The sequence below is a fragment of the Natator depressus genome, chromosome 4 (assembly GCF_965152275.1).
Source record: "Natator depressus isolate rNatDep1 chromosome 4, rNatDep2.hap1, whole genome shotgun sequence".
NCBI classification, from domain to species: Eukaryota; Metazoa; Chordata; order Testudines; family Cheloniidae; genus Natator; species Natator depressus.
Genome location: NC_134237.1, coordinates 117,933,969 through 117,961,510, shown reverse-complemented (window position 1 = coordinate 117,961,510; position 27,542 = coordinate 117,933,969). Strand labels below are relative to the sequence as shown.

Genomic DNA, 27,542 nt, shown 5'->3' with positions numbered 1-27,542 from the left:
GTTTGGACATATTTTGCATGTTTGATGCTTTTGCTTTCAAAGAGTAGAAAAACCCTTAAAACCTTTTTTTAAAAATCAGGACATACCATTTAAAGGGTGCTTTATCAATTTAAAAAAAAATTAAGCTGACAGTGCCCTGGCCCTTCCTGCAAGTCCTAGCCCTTCCCCCCACTAAAACCATCCTACACACTAACCCTACCTTATGGACAATTTTGAGGCAAACAATTTAACTATAAAGAGTATTTATTTACTTTTCCCTAAGGCCATGTTGTAATCCTCTACAGGAGTACTCTCCCCCCTTAATGCTGGTAAAGTATCAAATACTTACCCTGTGCTGCTCGCATAGGCCTGCCCTAATGCACAATCTTCAGGGGGTGATTCTGGGTTAAACCAAAAGTTAGCAAAGCACTTGCTGGATTCTGATTTCAGAGGTGCTGAATGTTCAAATCCATAATCACTGCAAAACAAATCCAATTAATCTGTTAGCACCCGTGTTTTATTAGCAAATCTGTTTTCTGTGCTTGGGTAGAAGTGAGGGAGACCCTATTTTTGAATACTATCTCATACCAAGCCAACACACAACATGCTGAGCCCAGGGTGATTTCAAAGGCAGTGATCTGAGAGCAGGATTGGGTCCAAAAAGTTTTGTGAATGAGTTCCATAGAATTCTCTCTGTTGGCAGCTTAGTTTTTTTAAAGGGGTTCCTTGACCACGCTTTCTCCTCCACTTCACTCAGAACTAGAGAGGATTTGTATTAAATACAATAGGTCAAATCCTCTGATCATCATTCACATTTTGCTCCATGGGAGTTTGCCTGAGTAAAACATCAGGACTTGTCTAGTTTGTTTTTTTCCACCTGACACCTTACTTCAAAAATGTCCATGCTTTTGTGGTTCTGTTTTTCAAAAGAAACTCCACAGCACTTAGGTTCTATGGCAATAATAATAGCTCTGCATTACTCTGCCATGCTATGAAATTCTATATAATTGCTTGCAAAACCCACCAACATAAACAGTAATAGGATTATTGCAGTAATTTTGCCTTTTAAAAAGAAACAGATCTAACATTTGGGAAAACAACCTCTCATTCAGATCCTGCTGGGGTGTTTTATTGTTGTTTTCAGCTTAGGAAAGTTGTGGGGTTTATATATCCCAGACTCTCACACACTTCATCTTTAGGATAACTGTGAAAATCCATAGAAAGGCTCACCATAAGAAATCAGAGTTTGCACACTCGCAAACTTTGGATGTGAGAGCAGATGTGAAACTCCTCCCTTTAATGCACCATGATGAAATCTTCCTCTTCCGAAAACTTCTCTGCTGACCCATGATGCAGCGATCACCCTGAACATTAAAGCACAGGAGTGTAAAAACCAAAGCTACGAGAAGTTTTGTTTTTCTGTGTTTGTTCTAAATTATACTGTCATGAAGTCCACCCACTTGTGACTTAGACTGTAGCCAGAGAAAGGCTGGTCTTGTGGCTAAGGCACTGGACTCAGGGGCAGGAAATCTGGGTTTAATTCTTGACTCTGTTACAGGCTTCCTGGGTGAACTCTGGAAGGCATTTACTTCAAGACTTTTAAAAGTGCCTACTGATTTTGAGTGTCTTGATTTGTGGTGCCAGACATAAGACACCTTAAAGGGGCCTGGTTTTTCAGATGGCATTTACTCCACACTTTCTGTAAAACAAGCCTATTTAAGATGTCTCAAGTTGGGCACTCAAAAACAAAGACTCCTGAAATCTTGTCACTTTTGAACATCTTGTTAATCTCTCTGAACTCATCTGTAAAATGCGGATACTAATACTTTTTTCCTCTTCTACCCTTTTGTATGTCTTGCCTAATTAGACTTTAAGGTCTTCAGGACAGGGACTGTCTCTTACTATATGCTTGTACAGCTCCCTAGCACAATGGAGCCCAGATCTCACTTGGGTCTTTAGGTGCTACTGTAATACAAATAAATAATAATAGCAATAGTGATTAACGGTTTGAGACAGTGATTTATTTCTGTAGCACAGTTCTGCAACTGTACAGTTTCGTACATGCTTATGATGCATTATAATGAATAACAACTGCTTCTTTTTTTCCTTTTTCTTAGAACACTCTTTCTGGATCATTCACAATACACATATGGCACACAGAGTAATCTTCTCCAGATACTGAGACATATTTTCTAAAGGGCAGAAGTCTAAGGATATGCATTAAAAAATGTATGGGTAATTGTGGCCCTAATTCTGCAATTATATGCACAGCTCAATTACTTATGCCTGGAGAATGGTCACTTAAACATTCTGTACTGGTAAGTGGGTATTTTTAAATACTCCATCAATTTTTAAAATAATTTCAGAAGTTTCCAGTTTCTGAAACGTCCATGGAGAGGTGTAATTCCACTGTTTCAATGTACTTTTCTTGTTAAGGCTAGGGGCTATGTTACATTCTAAGTACATACCTAACATGCCCCAGGTGAGGAGGAGTATAGCAGTAGTGATAATATACCCAATGAATAAGTGCTGAAGGAAAGTTTGGTTGAAATACTACAGAATGGCAGATGAAGAAGAAACTTAGAGAAAGAGGCACAGAAAGAGAAAAGGGAATAAATTCACAGGGAGAAGAGTAAAAATAACAATGACAGTGAGCATCATGACTAACAGGGATATATCTCGTTTAATCCAAAAGGATCACAAAGTGGTCTATACAAACAATACACTGTAAAGAGACTAGTACAGCGAATGTAGTTGCCAAAAATTAAATTTTGCAGGATACTGGGATTAACATAGCATTAATGCATTAGTACAGAACAATTGCCCAAAACAACTGGCCTCTAATACATGATTAGTCCACTGAGATTCTGGAATTACTTCTGGTGCTTTACATATGAGTACAGTGCATGGTTGGGAAGTTGGCAGAACATGTAACTGCATGTTCAAATTGCTTCAATTAGTGAGATGGGTTTTAATTTCCAGTGTGTGTCTAACTTTTCACAATCCATCACGACCACCTATTACTGTGGTAAGTAATTAAGTATACTTCCTCCTTCCCCAGCCCAGTTTACGTAATAAAAGAAACACAAAATCTATCTCCTGTACAATGACTAAGCCATTCTGAAGTCACTGATAAAAACAGCAATGGACTATTTTCATCTTTCTGAAAATCACTCTGTGGTTGTCAAAGCTGTGTGCTGAAATCCACACTCATTAGTGAATGTTTGTACAGTACAATGAATATCAAAGCATTACATAAGCACTATGTATTATTATTAACACAAGATCATTGTGTGTCCAGTACCTGTAGATCTGTGAGGTCCCAAGATTCATAGTCATCTTCAGTGCACTCCCTGGGGAAAGATGGTCTGAAGTCAACTTTCACCAGCTCCCAGTCTGAACGATAACTGATGTGTCCAAAGACTCTGAACAGAAAGAGCAAAAGTAAAAACCTTGTGGAAAATCATCATCATACTTCACAGATTTCTCATTATTATTCACTTCCCCCTCTATTTACAGTGCCCTCTGCTGAAAATAAAAGTGCTGCTTCTTAACTTATCCACTTCCCCCCAGCTTTTGATATACATTTTCAGGAGCTCTCTATGGGGAGCAAACATCTGTCAATTGTCTACCGAACCCCAAGAAATGGTATTGCTCATTTATTAAAGAACTATTTTTTTCCAGTAAACTGTTCTGCGACTGAGGTAGAGATATACATGATTTTAATGAGGGTCTGACATTTTAGTTTATTATCCCCTTTATGGTTGACATATTTTGAGTTTCTGCAATAAGATAAGAGAGGTTGAGTGTTAGCCATTAGAGAAGTGGAATGGGAGTCAGGACTGGTGGGTTCAATTTCTCACTCCACCACTCATTCATTATGTGACCTTGATGCAAGTTCCTTAGTCTGTCTGTGCCTTACCTTACCTAGCCATAAAATGGTAATATTACTACTGATCAACTTCACAGGGATTTTGTGAGGTTCAAATAGTTAATGATTTGTAATATATGTTCTTAGATTTGGGATAAGTGTAAAACATGTATTATTGTTTATAATTATTTTTCATCAGTGCATTGCATGAAGAAATTCTGACTCCTATCCCTAAAGAGTTACATCTAAAGGCTCAGTACCCCCTAAGCTGTAGTAAAGGACAGCCCAAAATAGTCAATTTCCTTCTAACCAAAATGGGAACTCCATTAAAGTTTAAAAACCGGCCTGTGCTTTCAAAGCAGTCACAATGTCCAAAGTGAGGCCATTTATTTCCAAAACAAAATGAGTAAGTATGACATCCAGCAACAAATTAGCAAGGATAAGGACTCTGTTTGGGTAAAAGTCAGATATATCTGTGCTTTGAATAAGAGCCTCATTCAGTCTCATGTGGCATAATTTCCAAAGAATTTAAGTCTGATTCTGAAGTGAACAGTTTTCTGTTCAGTGCTTCCACAGAGCTCCTATTCCAGGTTCTAGCAGCATCCACTGACTACTTTACTCCTTTTGTTGTGCCCATAAGTTTGGCCAAGTCCACAGTTGAACCACGAGGTAAGCAGAAGACGGGAGGATTTGGGGCCTGCATTCTCTGGGCACTGCACAGTTCTGTTACATGTGACCTGCTGTCCCCCAGCCCTTAGAACAGGTAGAACTAAATTAGGAACAATGATAGAATGATAGGAATGGTGGATCTGCAGATTGCATATGGATTGCTTCTGTAGATTGTAGGCACAAAGGTCTGGGGCTCCAAGAGGGGTTGTGGAATGGCTCCACAGGCTAAAGCAGTGGTGGGCAACCTGCAACCCACCAGGGTAATCCGCTGGTGAGCTGCCAGACAGTTTGTTTACATTTGCACGGCTGCCCACAGCTCCCAGTGGCCGCAGTTCACCGTTCCTGGCCAATGGGAACTGTGGGAAGTGGTGGCCAGCACGTCCCTCTGGCCCACGCTGCTTCCCGCAGCTCCCATTGGCCGGGAATGGCGAACTTCAGCCACTGGGAGCTGCGGGCAGCTGTGCAAATGTAAACAAACTGTCTGGCAGCCCACCAGAGGATTACCCTGATGGGCCACGTGAGGCCCACGGGCTGCAAGTTGCCCACCACTGGGCTAAAGATTCAGGGAGGTTTTGTTCCCTCTTCACTTATAATTCTACATTTGCTATTCAGACCCAGTGCAGAGACGAGGATTTTGCCCGTGCTGTTACATTATAATGATAAAGCTGTGCATGCTCGTGGAAAACTTTGCTGTAACACACGAGGATGGGCTATCAGTGCCTCATTGACAAATACCAAAGTCCCTCATTAAATAGAAACATGCATTCCTCTAGTTTGCTTATTTTACTCCTTTTTATAATGTATAGCCAGGCTCTGGGATCTGAGCAGTTAGATGACCTGTCTTCTGTCCTCTTTTCTTTAATTGTGCCCCAAAAAACCAGGAGTGGCTCAGAGGTAGAAGCAACATGTACAAAATCTCAAAAATGTCGTTGGACCAATGGGGGTATTATCCTAAAATTATGGCATCCATTTTTCTCAGGATGTAGATTGCTCATCAGGATCTACAGGATTCACTCCTTTGTAGCTCAGTTTGACAAGGGAGCCATAGTCTGCTATATGCTGATATTCATATGGGAGTTACATACACTAGATGACTCCCTAAGTATTCTCATGGTTTTCCACAGTGCCTACTGCAGCATGACTTGCTGGGCTGGCAGGCATGAACTGCCTTTTGCCATGTTAGATGTCTGTTCTTTTTTTCATGCAAGGTACTAAAATAATGCAGACTTCATGTTCTGCTAATGCAGCTATCTGCCTCTGTGACTCCTTCCTGAACAGTTTGTCACCTGCGCATTACGGAACCTTTCAATCTGTTCATATTTTCTTTTTTTTGACACAGGTGCCAAGAAGTGTGATCAAGTGTGTGGTTCCAGTGCTGCACTGCTGACTCCGAAAAAAGGAGTTGTTTGTTTCCTACAGAACAAATACATTTTTAATATTATTCACACTACCCCTCTACTTCCTTCTATGCCCAGAACCTACACTAGTTGATGGTGACCAGGTATAGTGAGTAGGTACACTGTCAACCTATCATAAAACATTGGTGGGAGCAGGTAAGGTCCATGAGCTTTGTTTAGGTGGAGGTCAGAGATCCCATTCAAGAACATTCAGGCTACTGGACTATTCCGAATGGATGCTTATGTTTCACAGGGGAGCCATGGTCCAGCTATGACATAAATTGAGGTTACTTTATTGTTCAAGATGTGTGTAGTCCCTATCTGCATTCCACACATGGGTATGTTTGCATTCCATGTACCTGAGATTAGAGATTTGTTGAAAGCAGTGTCCGTTGTTCCACACCTGCGTAGTTGTTTTCCTTGTGTTCTGAACTAAGGGTATAAGTGGCAGTGTGAACTGATGCCTCTCCAGTCCCTCTTCTTACCATGAATCAGATAAGATTTGCAGCAGAGGGGAAGGAGAGTGGGTCGTGGAATACAGATAGGAATGACATATCTCAAAGAACTTCTAGTTACAGGTAAGTAAAGTCCATTTCTTCTTCAAGATCAGAAAAGTACAAGATTGAGGTCCCATTGTGGTGTTGGTTTCGTTATCAGCTGGAAGGCTCCAGTGAAGCCTTTCAGGAATCTGAGGATTGTTGGGTGAGAAAAATAATTTAGTCATCCACTGAAGAATGGAAGGCACTAGTTGGACCTGCAGTGAACTAACAGAAGGTGAAACTTCCTGAGGTGAAGGATGTAGTCTAAAATAGCAGGAGTACCCTCCATCTCTGAGGACAAATGGTTCTTTTGCATCCAGGTGGAGAAATGTTTCCATTTAGCCCAATAGCATTTCCTGTTGACTCTTACCCGCTTTGATTAAGAATGGATTGAACGGTCTCTGAACATGAACACTCTAAGTCTAGTGTCCATCAAAATACCAGGCTGTGAGGCAGAGAGGTGTCTAGTCTTGCCATTAGCCTGGGTCACCAGATCCAGGAAGGATCACATGGCAGTGGGAGGGCAGATTGACATCCACATCAAATCTGCGAACCAGAATTGTCTGTGCCACTTGGGTGTGATGAGAACGACTCTAGCTTTGTTGTGGTGAATCTTTCGCAGCACCTGCAGCAGTAGTAGAATGGGAGGAAAGGCATACCTCAGGTGGTCTGTCCAGAATAATAGAAGGGCATCACATGTAGATCCCTGCCCAGACCTGCTCTGGAGAAATAAAGGATGGAATTTTTGTTTGTCTGTGAGGCAAACGTGTGATGGCATTCCCTACTGGTGAAAATCTTTTTCAGGATGCAACTGTGTAACTCCCATTCGTGGTCTGTGGCGAAGTGTCTGCTGATTGTCCTCCAGAGAATTCTGTGCACCTGGTAGGTATGTTACCAAGAGTGTTTTGCAGTTTCTAACGCACCAGTTCAATAAGTTGACTGCCTCTACACACAGAGAAAGGATCTTGCTCCACCCAGTTTGTTTACGTAGAATTCACTCATCATGTTATCTAATACTACCTGGATATGGTGGGACCAAATTAGTGGAAAGAATGGATTGCAGGCTAGGGGGACTGCTCTCAGCTCTAGTAGATCGATATGCAACCTGGATGGTCCATCTGGGATCCCTGTCCTATGAGGGATGCATCCGTGATAATGTGGGTGCAGTGAAAGATATTCCTGCATGCACTTGCTGTGGACAAAAGAACAGTGTTGTCAGGAACTGTTACCTTGATGTTCATGTTGTCTCTGTCTGGAGAGTAAACAGATCAGAGCCAGACCTACAGATAATGAAGATGGAGTCTGGCAAATGGAGTTACATAAGTAGACCAGCTCATGTGTCCTACTAGGGAAAAACAGACCTTGACTATGGTTTGAAGACTGAGAGTGACTTTTGTTTTCAAGTTGTTCATGGCATGGAATCTCTCCAAAGGTTGGTAGGCCATGGTTGAGATCAAATCTAGGGTCACTTCTATAAAGTCTATAATGCTTGTGGGAGTCAAAGTGGACTTTTCTTTGTTGATGCAGACTCCCAAGGATGCCAGGAAACAGAATACAAATATGGTTTCTGATTGGACTTCCTGACTGGATTTGCCCATTAGTAGCCAACTAGGAAGGTATGGGAACATGGTGTAACCATGTTGTCTTACCTCGGCTGCCACTACTGAGAAGACCTTTGTGCTGTGGTTAGTCCAAACAAAAGTACTCTGAACTAATTGTGTTCTTGTCTTACCAGAAACCCAAGGAAAGTTCTGTGGGGACTGATGAATGTCTACACGAAAGTAAAAAGAAAAGGAGTACTTTTGTAACTTGTAGCTCACGAAAGCTTATGCTCAAATAAATTGGTTAGTCTCTAAGGTGCCACAAGTACTCCTTTTCTTTTTGCAAATACAGACTAACACGGCTGTTACTCTGAAACCTACACGAAAGTAAGCACCTTTCATGTCAAGAGCCACAACCCACATGCCGTCCTCTAAGGAGTGAGTTGTTGATCCCAACATAATCATTCAGAATTTTGACTTGTAAATAAAAACATTTAACTACTGAAGATACAAAATGGGTCTCCCACCTCCAATTCTCTGGGAACTACAAAGTAAAACCTCTTTCTTGATGGTGATGAAGCACCTGCTCTATGGTCCCTTGCTGAAGGACAGAAACCGCCTCCTGATGGAGAATTTCCTAGTGAGAGTGGTCCCTGAAAAGGGGCTGAGGAGGGGATTAGTGAGGGGGAGGGGAGAGAAACTTGATAGCATAGCTGAAGTGGATGATTTCCAGTACCCACTTGTTTGTTGTTATTGCCCTCCAGCTGTGCACAAAGAGGGTGAGATGATCACTGAAGGTTTGGGGGACAGTATGTAATGGCATCAATGGAGGTACACGGTTCTTGAATGTCCCATCAAAATGAACTCCTTGGTGACAGGTGGGGTTGAGCAGCGGAAGATGTTGAGATGGAGGAACTAGGGTATCTGGGGGTTGGCACCCTCTGCTGTTTACGTGATGGTTCGTAAGGGCACTAGTGATAAAATGCCTGGGGGGCTGGGTTTGTAGATTTGCTTGAGGTTTTTCATCTTTGGTGCCAGGGTGCAAATGTCCAGGGAATGGAGGATTGTCCCAGAGTTGTTAAGGGAATGAAATGACTCATTGATCTTCTCACTGAAGAGATTAGACTCAGCCAGGGTAAGTCCTCAATGGTATTTTGAACCTCCCAGGGAAACCTTAAAGAGAGAAACCACAATTTGGACCTCATGACAGTGGGGCAATGACTCTAGATGCAGTACATGCTGCATCCACTGCTGCCTGTGGCAATGTCTTAGCCATCAGCTTGCTTTCATTGATGAGGGGTTGGAATCAGGCCGTGTCCTCCTGCGGAAGTTTATCTCTGAATGGCACAAATTTAGTGTAATTTGTGAAATAATATTTCACTAACAGGGCCTGATAGTTAGCAATTCTATATTAGAGGCTTGTAGATGAAAATACCTTCCACCCCAAAAGGTTAAGGCATTTATCACCCTTGTTAGATGGGTTGACATGGAGTCCTGTAATCTGGGAGGGATAACACACTGGGCTAGTCAGTTCCATAATGGCCTTGTTCACTGGGAGAGCCATGTTGCTAGGGCTAGAGGGTTGAAGGATGTCCAGGAGTCTATGCTGCATGTCACAGACTCTCTCAGGAGAGCTCGGCTGCAATCCTCTGTAAAAGCTCTTAGTGTTGCCTGTGGGGATGGGGATAACGGGTGGGGATGGGGATAATTGAGCAATAGCTTCATTGGGTGAAGAGGATGATACACCCATCGGAACCATCAGATCTGCCTCTGCCACATACGCTGATGGAGCCTGCAGGTACTGGCTAGGGAAGGTGGTTGCTGTGATTCCTGCATGGATCCTGGGTGTCCAATTAAGGCTGATATGAGGAGTTAATTGGCTGTGGGGGCTCTCAAAGCATTGGGTTCCAAAAGTCCCTTTGGTTGTCATGTCTGAGAGGAGGATGGCTCCAAGTTCTCCTAAAGGTTCTATCCAGACTAGTCTCTTTCAAAAGGGGCTCAGGTTCGTCCAGATCATTGGATTACTCTGATGCAGAAATCAGCTCAAGTACTAAGGGCAGTGCTGTCATAGAGAATCATAGAATATTGGGGTTGGAAGAGACCTCAGGAGGTCATCTAGTCCAATCCCCTGCTCAAAGCAGGACCAACACCAACTAAATCATCCCAGCCAACGCCTTCTCAAGCTGGGCCTTAAAAGCCTCTAAGGATGGCGATTTCACCACCTCCCTAGGTAACCCATTCCAGTGCTTCACCACCCTCCTAGTGAAATACTGTTTCCTGATATCCAACCTAGACCTCCCCCACTGCAACTTGAGACCACTGCTCCTTGTTCTGTCCTCCTTGGAACCCCCACTTCAGGTAATTGAAGGCTGCTATCAAATCCCACCTCACTCTTCTCTTCTTCAGACTAAATAACTCCAGTTCCCTCAGCCTCTCCTCATGTGCCCCAGCCCCCTAATCATATTCGTTGCCCTCCGCTGGACTCTCTTCAATTTGTCCACGTCCCTTCTGTAGTGGGGGGACCAAAACTGGACGCAATACTCCAGGTGCGGCCTCACCCGTGCTGAATAGGAGGGAATAATCACTTCCCTCAAACTGCTGGCAATGCTCCTACTAATACAGCTCAATATGCCATTGGCCTTCTTGGCAACAAGGACACACTGCTGACTCATATCCAGCTTCTCATCCACTGTAATCCCCAGGTCCTTTTCTGCAGAACGGTTGCTTAGCCAGTCGGTCCCCAGCCTGTAGCAGTGCATGGGATTCTTCCTTCCTAAGTGCAAGACACTGCACTTGTCCTTGTTGAACCTCATCAGATTTCTTTTGGCCCAATCCTCCAATTTGTCTCGGTCACTCTGGACCCTATCCCTACCCTCCAGCATATCTACCTCTCCCCCCAGCTTAGTGTCATCTGTGAACTTGCTGAAGGTGCAACTAATCCCATCATCCAGATCATTGATAAAGATTTTGCACAAAACTGGCCCCAGGACCAACCCCTGGGGCACTCCGCTTGATACCAGCTGCCAACTAGCCATCAAGCTGTTGATCACTACCCGTTGAGCCTGACAATATAGCCAGCTTTCTATCCACCTTATAGTCCATTCATCCAATCCATACTTCTTTAACTTGCTGGCAAGAATACTGTGGGAGACCGTATCAAAAACATTCCTAAAGTCAAGCTATATCACATCTACCGCTTTCCCCATATTCACAGAGCCAGTCATCTCATCATAGAAGGCAATCAGGTTGGTCAGGCATGATTTGCCCTTGGTGAATCCATGTTGACTGTTCCTGATCACCTTTCTCTCCTCCAAGTGCTTCAAAATGGATTCCTTGAGGACCTGCTCCATGATTTTGCTGGGGACTGAAGTGAGGCTGACCGGTCTATAGTCCCCCAGGTTCTCTTTCTTCCCTTTTTAAAATATGGGCACTATATTTTCCTTTTTCCATTCGTCCAGGACGTCCCCCGATCACTCTGTCAGTACTGAAGGAAGAATGCTCTGACTTGTAGATGTAGTGGAGTTTCCTCTGATGGATTCCTCTAAATGGTTTCCTCTGTTGTACTGATGTCTCTGAGGAGGACCAGACCTGATAGAAGAGGAGACTGCAAGTACAGTAAGGCAAAAATACCCCTCGGGAAATAAAGGTCTTAGTTCATCCCTGTGTTTGGGGAGTATGGGAGGTTGGTACAGACAGATCCCATGCATCAGAAGGCAGATCCATCATTGGCTGAAGTGGTAGGGAAGGGAAGTCCAGCATGGTACTCCTGGATGGAGCTGTTGGACATATCTCTGCTGTAATGATCAACACCCACCAAAAACACCTTTCAAGATCCACAGGACCTACACATGTCTATCATAACATGTGGTGTACCTCACCCAGTGCACTAAATGCACCAATAACAACTATATGGGTTAAACCAGATAATCACTACACTCCTGAATGAACTCACACAGAAAAATGATAAAAGACAAAAACACCACATATATCAACTGTGGGTGAACACTTTTCAACCGCATTTGCTCCAACCTCTCAGACAGAGACCAACACCTACAAGATCTTCACCAAGCATTCTCAAAACTACGATACCCACATGAGGAAATAAGGAAACAGATCAACAGAGCCAGACATGTACCCAGAAGGCTCCTGCTGCAAGACAAGCCCAAGAAAGAAACCAACAGAACTCCACTGGCCATCACATACAGTCCTCAGCTAAAAACTCTCCAACGCATCATCAGTGATCTACAACCCATCCTGGACAACGATCCCTCACTTTCACAGGCCTTCAGAGGCAGGCAACCTCACCCACAGACAACCCGCCAACCTGAAACATATTCTCATCAGCAATGACACACCGCACCATAGTAACTCTAACTCAGGAACCAATCCATGCAACAAACCTCGATGCCAACTCTGCCCACATATCTACACCAGCGACACAATCACAGGACCTAACCAGATCAGCCACACCATCACCGGTTCATTCAACTGCACGTCCACCAACGTAATATACGCCATCATGTGCCAGCAATGCCCCTCTGCTATGTACATCGGCCAAATTGGACAGTCCCTACATAAAAGGATAAATGGACACAAATCAGATATTAGGAATGGCAATATACAAAAACCTGTAGGAGAACACTTCAATCTCGTTGGACACACAATAGCAGATTTAAAGGTAGCCATCCTGCAGCAAAAAAACTTCAGGCCCAGACTTCAAAGAGAAACTGATGAGCTTCAGTTCATTTGCAAATTTGACACCATCAGCTCAGGATTAAACAAAGACTGTGAATGGCTAGCCAACTACAAAAGCAGTTTCTCCTCCCTTGGCGTTCACACCTCAACTGCTAGAAGAGGGCCTCATCCTCCCTGATTGAACTAACTTCGTTATCCCTAGCCTGATTCTTGCTTGCATATTTATACCTGCCTCTGGAAATTTCCACTACATGCATCGGACGAAGTGGGTATTCACCCACAAAAGTTCATGTGCCAATACATCTGTTAGTCTATAAGGTGCCACAGAACTCTTTGCCACTTTCACAAAGTGATCACTCTACATCTGACCTATCAGTCCTGAGCCTCAAAGGAAATTTGCACAACACTTTCAAAAAATGAACATGGGAGCTTAAATTCATAACTTTGCTAGACACTAAAAATCATGGTCTTAATAAAGACACTGGATTTATGGTTTATGACAGCAATCTGTAATCCACTATCCCCTTTTTTGTCCTGGGACTCCAGGAGAGTTGGGGCCACTTCATCTTGAATTGTCCCTTACAATATGTGCCAACTACTTATGCTAAACTATATGATTGATCTGGTATTTAGCTGTGACACTCTCAGTACCTTTCCAGATCTGAAGAAGAGCTCTGTGTATCTTGAAAGTTTGTCTCTCTGATCAACAGAAATTGGTCCAGTTAAAGATATTACCTCACTCACCCCATCTATCTATAAACTATTAAAACAGTGAAACTACTAGGACTTTAAAACTATGTACGATGGATGGATGGATGTCCTGAAAGAACAAGGATCACTGTGATTCACTGAGGATTCAGACTCAGGCAGTAAGTAGGTGACACTGTAATAAAATGTGGGTTCATAAATACAGATGCTACATATATGAAGTAATCCACATAGATGTAACATGGGCAGTAGATCTTACTCCCTTCAGTGCCAAAATTACAGACCTCCACTATATGAATTAAAGGAGAATTTCTTATTAGCTAACAGGAGTGATAGGATCTTCCCAGCAGGCCACCTGCTCAAAGGAGAAACATAGATGCACATGGGGGCTGGTTTGATTCCATCTAGCTAAGATCAATGTTAGATAAAACACCGCACGCACATCACATGTTCAGCCTTCCCCATGGTAAACTATAGCTCATCCTTGAGCTTCTGGGGTTCACATGTCCCAACCTGTAACGATCCATGGCTTCATATATTCAACAGAGGAAAACATGATCACCTATTAAAATAACCACATCCAGCCTTAGCAAGAGACATCATGGGCCAGATTTTCAGAACAGCTCAGCACCCATTGGGCATCCACTCTACTGAGCTGCTTTCAAGATTTGGCCCCATAAGTCCTGTTATCTATATCTATAACAAACCCCTAACACCGGAGTTAAACTAAAGGAGCATTCTCCAGAAGAAAGAAATAAGGACACACTGTAAATGGGATCCCAAGAAAGGCCAAAAATGAAGGATCTGATGTTGGTTACCACGAAACCAATCATAATCTAATTGCTCACATGCAAAATATTTATGTTCAATAAAATCATATGAGGAAAAAACGGAATGGTGGAGACAGTGTAAGTGATGATTATAAGATGAATACCAAGATGATATTAATTCATTAGCTAGTAAAACATTCTACTTGATTAATTGGATTTCATTAGAAAGCCATCAAATCAATTCTGTAGTAACCGCGAAAGATGGTGCCGAGATATATAATTTTTGAAAGAAATTCCAATTACCTTAGAAATTCATTTACTTGTATTTGCTAGAATTTGGGATCCATAACTTTAAATTCAGTGTTCCAATTGCCATAACAACTTAATACATTTCTACCAAGTTCACTTATGAGCACATCATTTTCTAATTTGATTGCATCATTTGGTGGCTAAGAAGGATTAATGTAGTTTTTAAGCTAACTCATTTAAACTTTGTTCTTGAGGGATGCTGGCTATTTCTGTCTCTGATAAGGCTCGTAATCGGGGGAACTAATTTAACAGGAATTAAATAGAATGATATTTTCTTACACAAAATCCTTGTTTCACTACAGCAGAGACTCTTATTTCACATTAATAATAATACTGTCACTTCTTTAGGACCTTCCATCTGAACTTGAACCACCTTACAGAAGCTATATTATTTCCTTAAATGTATACAAGCACCTCAGAATACTCCTTAGTTACAGGGAAGTAATTATTTTTTCAGTTTACATAGTAGAAACGGAGGAACAGACTGGTAAAGCAACTTTCCTAAGATCCCCTAGTAAATATGAGACAGAGCTTGGAAAAGGACCCAAACTCCCAGAGTTGTTATTCAATCACTACACTTGGTTTCCTCTCGCTCTCTGGATTTCTGATTGAATCATAAGAAAAAACATAACATTATATGCTGTGCTGATCATAAAACATTTTCAAGTATTCAAAGCTTTTCCAAGGTTCGAAGGGAGTCAAGTGCCCAACTCCGATTGCCTTTCAGTGGGAGTTCGGCATTTAGTCCCCTTCAACAGAGCCTTGAAAATCTGTGGATATCTGCTTTATATCCACAGAGGTCCACAGACCATGTTTGCGGATTGTGGATCAGATGCGGATACAAATTTTGTATCCATGCAGGGCTCTACCCTTCAAGTTCTATGAAACTCCCTGCCTAAATCACTTGCAAAATGGATAGCAAAGTCTTCATTTAAATGGATGCATCCATGGAAATAAATTATGCTGCAAAGTGTGATTAGGGATTTGCTCATGATAACAGAGCTTCCTTTCCTGCATTAAATATATTAGCTACGACTGGGACTGTCTGAGGACTTACTGTCTCAGAAAAATACATTTTAAACTGTTTCATATTTCAGCAATTATTATTCTGGTGCTAATGCAATTTCAGATTCAGTATTTAACCAAATTTATGGCCAGCTTGACATATTTTACGATGGGTATGAAATCCCTTTTTGGGACTCCAACATATAAGAGTAGAGAGATCTCAGGCTACATTCACTTAGAGTGTGGGTGTCACCATAATGTAGCCGAAGCAATTACAACAATATATGATCAAATGGATTAAAAGCCCAATTAGGATTTAAATAAAACATGTAATTATTTTTATGTTAGATCAAGATTCCTAATTCCCAGCCCATCTCCACTGTTTGGTTGATATAGGAACTAGAAGAGGAATGTCCTCCTGAAACAGGAAATAGTACATCGTAGCATCACACACTGAATTGATACAGACTTGGATAACTGTGAAGAGTTCCACATCACAAACGAATAGCTACAACCTGTAGGCAGCATATTGTGCCATCACTACCACGCGGGAAAGGGCAATTGACCCATTAAGAACCCAAAACTCTGTCCCCTAAGTAGAGACAGCAGTCACAAATCTAGTCAGTTCCTCCAAATGTTTCCCTCTAATATGTAACCCACTAATATCACTCCTATCTTGTCTGGATCAAGCTTACACTAGCTAGTTTTCATCCAAGATCCTGCTTCCACTAGGGACTATGAAAGCTGAGTTTAATGAAAGACAGACAACTGAATATCAGCTCTGATAGTACTGCAGTCCAAAGATCTCATGACCTCCCTCAGCAGCCATATAATCATGTTAAAAATCAGAAGGGACATGACGGAACCTTGCAGGACCCCAGCAAAGAACTCTGTAGGAACGTGAGCAGTTGCTGATATCTAACATCGTGGTGTTTCAATGCATGAAGGAATAGAATCCCTATAAGGAAACTCCTTGAGGAAATCCCTACATCTGGTCTGTGACGGGGTGTATCAACCCCACACTGGTGCAACAGGGGTTAACCACTCCCTCTTGGCCGAGGAGGCCATGCCCCCTTGGCTCTGCTGGGCTCCATCTGGAGACAGGATATAAAAAGCAGCACAGCAGCTCTGTCTGGGCTGACCACCGGCAAGGATGAAGGTGTGCTGCTGATACTCATGGTGGAGGACTGCCTGCATTCCAGGTCGTGAAGGCCAGCCAACCAGCCAGAGTTGAACCCCGACCCACTGGTTCGGGACGCCACAGAGAGGGAAGAGGCTGCGGAGACCCAGATATGATACTGTCGGGTAGGAAGTGACTCAGGGAAACTTGGCGGGGAAGTGGTTGTAGAACCGAAGACAGGCTCGGCGTGTTTTGGTAGGATCCCCGCCAAGCAGGTAGTGGGCAACCCCACCACCGACAGGGCACTGGTTTGGGACCCGGTGGAGAGGGCAGGCCCCGGTCCCCTATCCTAGCCACTGCCCACCAGCTCACTAGCACTATTGAGTCCGGCTGCTACGCCGCACTGCCCTGCTAGCGAGGGCCGTATTATTGACTCCGGCTGCTAGGCTGCACTGCCCTGATAACCAGGGCTGAGTTACTGACTCTGGACACTAGGCCACGCTGCCGATTGCAAGGGTTGCATCACTGACTAAGGCCACAGGGCCATGCAGCCCCGTGACTGAGGACAGTCCTACAGATGCTACTGTGGGGTTGTAACGCACCCGTCCCCCGTCCCAAAGGGTGGCAGGTGAATCAACCCCATGACACAGCCCAACAAATGGGTCCACAAGTCCTTGTGGCCTGCTCTATCAAAGATGCCAGAGATACCAGGGCTATACTGCAATCCTAACTAAACTAGACTTTGGGGTACAATAATGCATATTGTTTATGTTATTTAAAAAAACACAGGTTTGAAACCTTCCCTATGTAAGCTGCTTACTTTTAAGAGAGTTGTATTTCAGACATACATAAAATTCCTCCTTTTTCCACTAAGTGGGGCCATTACTCAACTCAGTGCTAGTAAGTACAAGACAGACTTTTTTCCCCAGTGCAATATATTATAAAGTATAACATTATGTAGTAAGAAGAAAAGGAGTACTTGTGGCACCTTAGAGACTAACCAATTTATTTGAGCATAAGCTTTCGTGAGCTACAGCTCACTTCATCGGATGCATATTTCCACAGTATGCATCCGATGAAGTGAGCTGTAGCTCACGAAAGCTTATGCTCAAATAAATTGGTTAGTCTCTAAGGTGCCACAAGTACTCCTTTTCTTTTTGCGAATACAGACTAACACGGCTGTTACTCTGAAACCTGTCATTATGTAGTAGTAATTTCCACTTTTTAAGAGCTTAAGACAAAATAAAAATGACTGTATTTGAGTATGTGTTATTTTAAATAAAATTACTGTACTTATTTCATTTACTTCATAAAAAAACATTAACAAACCCTCACTGAATAAACAACGAATACTGAAATGTGGTTCTTTACTTACAGAACTCTAATACAATACAACTGCATATTGATGCCTACATGGCACATGTTCTCTCCACAAGATATATACTTCACAGTGCTCAAAACTTAGTAGAACAGAGTGGAATGCATATTTTTTGTCATTTGCATGTATCTATTTTGGATATGGTTGGAGAGATGGTTTAATGTTTTAAGATTTAGATATAAAATACAGGTTCAAGTCACAGCCAAAGTTGGCTCAGTCCAACCCCGCTCCTCCCGAAGAAGAGCTCTGTGTAGCTCAAAAGCTTGTCTCTTTCACCAACAGAAGTTGGTCCAATAAAAGATATTACCTCACCCACCTTGTCTCTCCAACCTCCTTAGGTAGATAAACAAAACACACTGGGTTTGTGATTGTTTCTTCCATTAAAGAACTATTCCTACCTTTGCTTTCAGTGGGGCACAGACTCGGGATCTTATTGGGTCCAATGATGCCTTTTCCCATAATGTTTATTGTGTATCTATCTTTTGGATGAAATCTTAAAAGCTGAGGGGGAAATCCAGACCCTATTTAATTCAATGAGACTTTTGCCACTGACTTCAATGGGGCCAGGATTTTGCCCTGGATTTGTATCTGCTCTGTGTATACCTAAAAGATCCCATGACATTTTTTGAAGGAACATGCATTAGCCGTGAAAGGCTTAACCAAAATGTACCCTCCCCATATACTGTTGCAGTGTTACTGCACCCACCACGGGTTATTGCCCTCTTATGCCAGAGATGGTTACATCTCTCATGATGTATGCAGAGTATATTGATCCTGCACTCTTTACTTGGACAATATTCCTATTGATGTCATGGAAGAGGGGACAGACCCCCAAAACGCAATTAGAATTTTGTCCAAGGAAGAGGTGCAGAAGCAGTTCCCTAGTTTGTAATGTGCTTTGGGGATCCCCCATGATGGAAGATACTATAATCAATTTGCTATCAGAGCCATAATTATCAGTATGTACCAGTTTGTCTTGTCAGCAGAAAACTCAGCCTCTGTCTCATACCATGGAAAAGGTGGAAGATATTTTTTTACAGAAAGGTATACCAGTGGATGACATTTCTCAGAAGAAGCAAGTTACTGTAAAAATCAATCATTGACCCGAGAAGTGTGAGGTTTTAAAAAGAGGATCTGAATTACTTACACTAGGGTATGTCCACATGTCAACTGAAGGCATGATTGCAGCTTGTAGAGGCTACCTGTGCTAGCTTTAGTGTAGCTAGCACAGCTAAAAGTAGCAGTGAAGCTGCAGCAGTGCAAATTTCAGTGTGGTCTGCACAGGCTTGCCCAGAACTCTGTGTACATACTCGTGCTCCTAGCCCACTTCTATCTTCAGCCACACTAGCTAGACGAAAGTTAGCACAGGTTCACTTACCTGAGCTGCAGTCACATCTCCAGTTGCACCGTAGCCATGCCCTTAGTTAGGAAGTATAACAGAAGGTTTTTGACATGAAATCAAACAGGACAAGCAGGCAAGGGCGCTCATGGGAGGGAGAATGTGTTAAGCATTAGGCAGGTGAGGTAAGCAAGCTGAAATAAATACAACTAGCAACACATTGTGCAGAACGTTTTCTTCCCTTTAATTCATACAAAATTGGTGAATATGGGACAGTGTTTCAAATCTTGTAAGACTAGAGCGTGGTAGCCCTACTTACTTTGAATAGTAACTTACTCTGCTTTCAGTGACTGCAGTAGGACTGCTTGTGCAGTAAGGTGCTGCTAAACTGCTGTAAAAGTATGAGAATCTGATCCCCAGTTCCATAGTTCGGAAGATGATGATAACTTTGCTCATGAATCTATGTATCTTAGATCAGAGCTATAGGTATCTTACAGACTTTGGAGGGCCTATTTTTAACATGTTGCATGTTTTAGAGGATTTGCAGTGCCCCACGCAGCCATTATGTACAGATTAAAAAAAAATTAAGTGGCATAATCTCATGGAAGTCCAGTTGCCCTTATGGCATGAAAAAAACTGCCCAAATGGTCATCATAGGCCCTTATTCACTAGTTTTGTATGAACAAGTAGAAAATCTCTTGCAATCACTTTTGAATGTTACAGTGATGTTTCAAATGAGAAATGTTACATTAAGCAAGCAAGCAATTCATGTTCAATAGTTTCCATCATATTTGCCACAGACCCTAAACCCAGAGTGCTGTGTGTGGATCTGTGGCCCCACAGAAAGTACCAACGATTATTTTGATAAGAACTTAGATTAAAGTGATGGTATATCCCCACAGATCAAATGAGATAAAAAAAAATCTGTAAGAGATGCTGAAATAGAACATGACAGGTTTTCCAAGGGCACGTTAGCCAAACAACTTCAGGCAAGTGTAAAAACTAAGAAATAACTGGCAAATGGAGGAGTTATTTCTACTCTCAGACAGTGACAAACACAGGGGAAAAAAACATTGTATTGGAATGAGTTACTGATTTAACAGAGAGATACACAAAATGCTAAGAAAGAAATAATTGAAGAAGCTTTCCATCATGTATATTAAACCAGAACCAGATGCAAATGCCATGTGAAATTATATTTGTATAATATTTTATATATATATATATATATATATATATATATATAATGTTTTAAAATTTTGATTCACAGTTGGATTATCTATCTTTCTATTTTAGGGTTTTATATTGCTTCCCATCACCGCAGTATCTGAGTGCCTTCCACATAAAATCAATAACAAGGGCAAAGTCGCTCATGGACTTAATGGGGTCTCTGGCCCACCTTCCTTTTTGAGGAAAAAACTCTACTTGGGGTGTTTTAATATTTGGGGTTTTTTGACGTGGGGAAGAGAGGGAGTTCAGTGGATGGAGGTGTCTATGTTAGGATTTAAGTGAAAATTTAAATATGGAGTTCCAGCTTCAATGTCCAATGATAGACCAATGTGGTGCCCCTTCCTACCAACACTTATAGAGGCTGGGACCACTGGGAAGGCAACATGTTAAGTCCCTGCAAGAGTGGCACTTTGAGTCACTTCCCAGCATTCTCTCACATTATGTCAACTGAAACATTCGTATTAATTAGCTGTGAACAGAGCTGTGCTCAGGTCCTTGGAATATAGGATAAAACTGGATCTGTCCTAGAGGAAATCCCCTCATCACAAACAAACAAAACAAACTTTAATTCTGGGATGAACAATGCCTCAGAAAGAAAGAACCAAGCTTGATTCTCAAATCCCAGCCTGACTTCACTGGACTGTTAGCTTAAATATATATATATATCTTTTGACTTGTAAACAAAGCAAATTAGATACGGAAATAATGAGAGATGAACATGAAATCTAATGAGGAAATTTAGAGTCACTTTTCAAAATGGAACCACATTTTAACTTCCTGAAATCTTAAACTGTGGCATAACAGCCTCTCTGTAAAATTTTATACCTAGGTATACAGAGGCAAAAATAGCTCACCATAGCAGCAACAGGTAGTCGTAGGAGGTGGCTAAGTGGGAGACCCAAATTTAGATGGGGAGTGAATCTTCTCCTACGTAGGTTTCTAAGAGACTGGGCACTTTCAAAATTTCCAAGAGTAAGGTAGGCATAGTAACTCCCTCAACATCCCCAACAGACCCAGTGGTTTGTACACAGCTTGGTACCAGCAGTTAACAAGACAAGAAGCCATGATCTCATCCTTCACCATTGACAGAGGGAAGAAAGGTTGGGAAAGGAGAAAAATCCCAGAAAGATTTAACAGAGAAAGCTTCAATTTCTTTCCAGACCAGAAAGTACAACAAGAAATCATAAGACCTGCTTTTGGGGGCAGAAAGATAGTGAGATGACAACAGGCCAAATTCATCTCTGAGGCTTTCAACAGGGTGAATCTGCTCTAATTACAGTGGGTCCGATTTGCTTCTGTGCTGCAATCCCTTTATGCCACTCTGGTGGTGAGAAGGGGTGTTAAAGGGGGTGGAAACAGCTCCAGGGAGTATCTGGTGTGTAGATGGGCTCACATGTCAGTGAAGAGCTGCTGACACAGCAATGCGGCAGCTCCATTTCCAGCACCTGGGAACACACTGTATTCAGGCCAATCTCTACTTTTCAGGGCCCTTAAGTGTTCGGGGCTCTGCCAGTCCCAAAACAGCTCCCAAATATGTGCAAATGGGGTTTAAATTTCATTTTCCCTCCCCACCTATTCCTCCAATCAACACAAGGATAGAGGTACTGATTGGGTATTTGTTTCTTAGGATCAGATGGTCTAATAATATTAGAATTTGGGACCAGAGTGGGAAAGTGCATATACGAAAGCAAACTTTGTGGCTCAGGCCCATATTTATATTAAATTCTATTAATAGGATCCATCACAAAAACTACAGAGAAGTGGGGAGAATGTGTATTTTTTTACAGGATGTTTGGTTACACATAATTTATTACAATGCTAGGTTACTAGGACAACAGCATATTGGTTTACACTGTGAAGACAATTTCTATAACAGAAAAAGCAAGAAACCTATTATTATTGAATAACACCTTAGAGTCTGCAGAAAACAGAGGGGAAATAATGTGAAAGAACAGTTTTCAGATATCCATTTATGCCCATAATTTTCCACTGTTTCAGGTCATAACTATGAAAAACAGACTATAAAACACAATGCTTCATATTTACATTTGAAATATCTGATTCAGATCATTTTAAGGATAGGCTGCTTGTTAGTGCTGTTCAGACCTAGTCATGGTGAAAGGCCACATGATTGCAAGACACTAAAGCTCCAGATGCAGGGACTACTCACCTGTTTAAAGTTAAGCCCATGATTAAGTGCATTGCTGACAGGTAGCCTAAATAAACAAAAACTTACGTCATGACTAAAGTCTCGTCTCCAGGTTCACTGAGTAGCCCATCTACGAAAACTGATGTACTGGTGAAATTATGTGTGCTCCATGTCTGACCTTCATCTATGCTGAACCTTTAAAGAGAGAAATGTCTTCCATTCATTGCATTCTTAAATAAATATTATAATTATGGTATTATGTTGGATAAAATCACAAGAGGAGATTCCATAGGACTCAGGATCACCAACACACAGTTGCAAAAACTGGGAATAATCTTCCTCTAAATGACAAAAAACCAAGAAATCTCTTTGCTTTCCTATATTTCACCCTAATTCCTCATATTTGCGCTCCCCAGACAATTGATCACAAACTTGGCTCATATACGTGTGAGTATTATCATTATGTAAAATACCATTATGTAAAATTGAAGCATTGATCACTTGCATTCAGTACATATACATTACTTTTTGCATAATTCTAGAGGTGATAGCTCTGCATGCTATTCTAAAATTCCAATATGGGCAACTGTATACTGCCTCCCTAAATGCATCCTACAGCTATAAGTTTACTCCCTACCCCAATCTGCAGGGCAATGTTAGTGTATACTGTTAAAATAGTCACTGGATTTTAGTGGTGGATTAAGTGACCTCTGTGTATAGTTTGTACTGCAGTCCACTTTGGGAAGCTTTTGAATGAACAGGGCCATACTGACGCAAAACAAGTGTTATTATTAATGCTGTAGCAAACTACTTTACCAACAACTCCACTGAGAATCCTTTAATAAAATGTCCACCTGCATTTTGTTGGTTTAACGAATGTTAAATTAAAGTGGCTCCACCTAGATTTCTTACACAAACTTACTGAAAAGCACATTACTGAGTAATTCTGAAGTACGTTTGAGGTCTTGAATATGTAATAACCCTACTATAACTGACTGCAGCATTACTTGAGTATTTTCAGAGGGATAGAAGTGTCTTTGATGGCCACAATGACTCCACCATGGTCCAGATACAAGATGTGATGTTCTTCTTCAAAGACCTAGAAATCAGATAAAAAGACCAAGCAGATGTCTGGGTTGGAAAAAATAAAATGCATTACCAAAACATTATTAATATACTTATCAAGTTATGGCTTTCTAACAGTCTGCTTTGTTAAATAAATTCAAAAGTACATAATAATTAGTTTTATTCCTACATTGTACACAGTTATTAAAGACTGGTTCTACCATGTGGATCAAGTTCTCTCGGTTGTGAAGGAAAAAAAAATTATGCTGGTGAATTGGGAAATGTTCAGGCTCAAATCACAGTCAAATAAAAATGCCGGTAGGTGATCTCTGCCCAGACTTGTGCTTCTAACAATATGCATTCTTTATTCTTTCCCACTATATATCTTTTTGTGACCTAACAACTTACTTAAGGTATTTGTCATATTCTATATGTCTTGCAAAATAGCATGCCTTGAAGTGTAATTCTAAGAAAAACAGGAAAGTTATTTCTGTCTGTGAGATTCTAACACATTCTTCAAAATGTACAGAACATGATGTAAATTGGTAGGAGTTATATTTTCAGGATAAAGAAGCTATTATTAATACTTAGTTTGTCTAACTATAGACTCTGTGCAGTTTAACAATGAGGTCACTTTGTGACTTTTGAATGGTCTAAAAAGTTAGGACATATGTGATACTGGCTTGGTGACACAAGCGATGAATCATAACCAAGATTTGAGGATAAATGTAGGGTTCTTCCCTCTCTTTTCCACAGCTCAAAGATTTGCACAAAAATCTCTCTGGTGGAAGTCCTGAATCTCAATATTCTTGATATTCATAAACTATTGAAATTGCAGCCAAACAACCAAAGGAAAATAAGAGTATGGTGATTACTATTACAAATGCTAGATTGATCAAGTTAGTATACAATGGTATCTGAGATACACAGTTATTTCCTATTTTAAGCAGAGGGAAATATTAGCTCTCTCACACTATTGTGGGGCAGCTGTTGGTCAGCGCAGACTTTTCAACAGCAACCTATCTAAACAATACCTAGGCTTAATGGAGACTATATACCAGGAAAATTAAAATAATCCTTTGAAAGCTCAGAGCCGAAATAACTGATCAAAGCATGAGGAAGGAAAAGGAAAAAAAGGAAAAAGCTTAGCCTGAATCACTGGAAGCACTAAATAAATAAATATATTTTCCTTTCTACATCTGAGATTTGTCATAAGAAAGTGTCTGCTTGCTTCAGATGTCTGTCAAACTTCATTTAACACAGCAGCATGAGATAAAGTGAGCATTAATGCACACTCCTTGAAAACTAATACACAGACATTCTACCCGTTATACAACCTGACAAAGAAAAGTGAACAAGACGTTTGCTTTACTTTGCCTTTGAGAACGAGAAAATACCGACAATGCTAACAGGTTCTCTTTACTCATTTTGAAGCCATATCAGTGAAGACTGAAGTGTAGAAGAAAACCCTTTACCCCCCCAAGTACATTCACATTCACTCCAAGGAATGAGGAAGCATTAATTAAGCAGGAATACCCTAGCTAGAAGCTTGGCTGCATATCTTTCTCTCACCTAATAAGAACTTATTTAAAAGGAATCCTGTAGTTTCAAGAATCCCTTTGGCTCTCTTCCATTTACAGACCAGCACCAGATATGAGAAATTTATAGTCCTGTCTGCTTATTACATACAGCTGCATATTTTAGAGAATTCAGCAATGGATAGACACTAATTTTAGACGCACTTCAAAAGGATCCGATCAGATGTAATCGGATAAACAAAGTTTGGATTCCTCTACAAACCTTCTCTGAACTTCTGTTCAAATAAAAAAAAAAACGGTTAGTAACCTTTTGTAACTGTTGTTCTTTGAGATGTGTTGCTCATGTCCATTCCATTATAGGTGTGTGTGCTCACCACGTGAACCAGTGCTGTAAGTTTTTCTCTCAGTGGTATCCGTAGGGGATTGGCTCTGGCGTCCTCTGGAGTGGCGCCCATATGTGCTGGTATAAGGGGTGCCGGCGGCTCTCCCCTCCCTCAGATCCTTCTTGCCGGAATTCCGACAGAGGGGAAGGACGGTGGGTCATGGAAAGGACATAAGCAACATATCTTGAAGAACAACAGTTACGAAAGATTAATAACCGTTTTTCTTCTTCGAGCGATTGCTCATGTCCATTCCATTTTAAGTGACTCCCAAGCAGTACCCGAGGTTGGTAGGAGTTCATAGACGTGTTGATTGCAACACAGCATTGCCAAATCCAGCATCATCTCTGGCCTGCTGGGTGATGGCATAATGCATCGAGTAATGCACAGAGTCTTTCAGGTCATGTAACTTGCTGTCTGTCCCATGAACAGTGCCAGGCCATCGAAGGGGAGGTCCTGGATGGACTGCTGAACCTCCACCAACAGGCCTGACGATTGCAACCTGGACGCCTCATGGAAATGGCCGAAGCCATGGTCCGGGCAGCATAGTCCACTGCATCTGAGGCCGCTTGGAGGGCTGCCCTTGCCACAGCTCTGCCCTCATCCAGAATAGCCAGGAACTCTTTTCTGGGCTTCTCTGGCAACAAGTCTGCAAACTTAGCCATGGACTGCCAGATGTTAAAATCATAATGGCCAAGTAAGGCCTGCTGGTTGGCCGCTCTTAGCTGGAGGCTGGCCATAGAATAAATCTTTCTGCCAAAGAGATCAAGCATCTTCACCTCCTTATCCTTAGGGGTCAATCCCGGTTGGCCCTGTCTTTCGTTATCATTGGCTGCTGATACCACCAGTGAGCTTGGAGTGGGGTTTGTATACAGGTATTCAAATCCCTTAGTAGGGACGTAATACTTTCTCTCTTCCCCCTTGGAGATGGGGGGCAGGGAGGAGGGAGTTGGCCACAAGGCCTTGATCAGCTTTACCACTGTCTCGTGGACGGGCAAAGCCACCTTGGAAGGGACTGCTGCGCTTAAAAATCAAACAGTGAGTTGGAGGGTTCCGCCAACTCCTCAGCCTCGAACCCCAGGTTAGATGCCACCCTCTTTAGAAGCTCCTGGTTACCCTTTACATCATCCTTGGGAACCGTGTGGGAAGGTCCCGCTACCAACTCATCAGGTGAAGAGGATGAGGAGGCAGGTAACGGCGGGTTTGCCAACTCTGCAGCCTCCACCGGGGGTGCCTCAGCCGAGGCTGGCTGATCCTGGGGACCTTGCACTGACTCCGCTTCCAAGTCCGGGGGTGGGCAGGAGACTGTCACTCTTTCTCAGATGCCCTGAGTCTGATTGTTGCCCCTGTGATTGTTGGGGAAACCCCGAGGGGTTCCATAGCTGCCAGGGAGGCAGCCATTGGCCCTGAGGCCCTGTGGCCACTGGTGGTCCCGATGGGAATACTGATGCCCCAAGTGGGTGGCCTTGGACTGCAAGCAAATCCTCCTCCTCACTCTCTGAGCCTGAAGAGGGAGAGACTCATCTGGGGGACCAGGACGGTACTGATGCTGCCTGTTTACCCTGTTCCTGGGCTGTCAGCCCTCTGTGTAGGTCTCCACTGCTGACCTGTACTGGGAAGATGGCTCTCGGTGCCGCGCCTCCAGTGACCGGTGGCAGCGTTTGGCAGAACGGTGCCTGTACCCCAGTGATTGACACCTCACACTTTGAGAGCGGTGCTGCTCCATGGACCAGGAGTGAAAGCAGGAGCGAGAGGATCAACGTCTTGGCTCAGGAGCTCGTTGATGTGCCCATGGGGATCTGTAGCAGTGAACCAGAGACAGATGATGGGACTCTGGGGACTAGCATCTTGACTCTCCGG

The 27,542-nt window shown here is 42.3% G+C and overlaps 1 protein-coding gene across 5 annotated transcripts in view; it reads right to left on the bottom strand.

The window, feature by feature from the left end:
* The window catches only part of SORCS2 (sortilin related VPS10 domain containing receptor 2), an 806,006-nt gene that overhangs the window by 36,490 nt on the left and 741,974 nt on the right, over window positions 1-27,542 (bottom strand). For 4 of the 5 annotated variants that reach the window (XM_074951738.1, XM_074951740.1, XM_074951739.1 and 1 more), the window contains exons 13-17: window positions 23,707-23,798; window positions 22,787-22,894; window positions 3,284-3,404; window positions 1,210-1,343; window positions 329-457 (exon numbers count right to left, since the gene is read on the bottom strand). In XM_074951738.1, the coding sequence (XP_074807839.1) occupies window positions 329-457; window positions 1,210-1,343; window positions 3,284-3,404; window positions 22,787-22,894; window positions 23,707-23,798 (584 nt within the window). The remainder of the gene's footprint in view (window positions 1-328; window positions 458-1,209; window positions 1,344-3,283; window positions 3,405-22,786; window positions 22,895-23,706; window positions 23,799-27,542) is intronic. The other variant, XM_074951742.1, reaches the window with a different exon arrangement.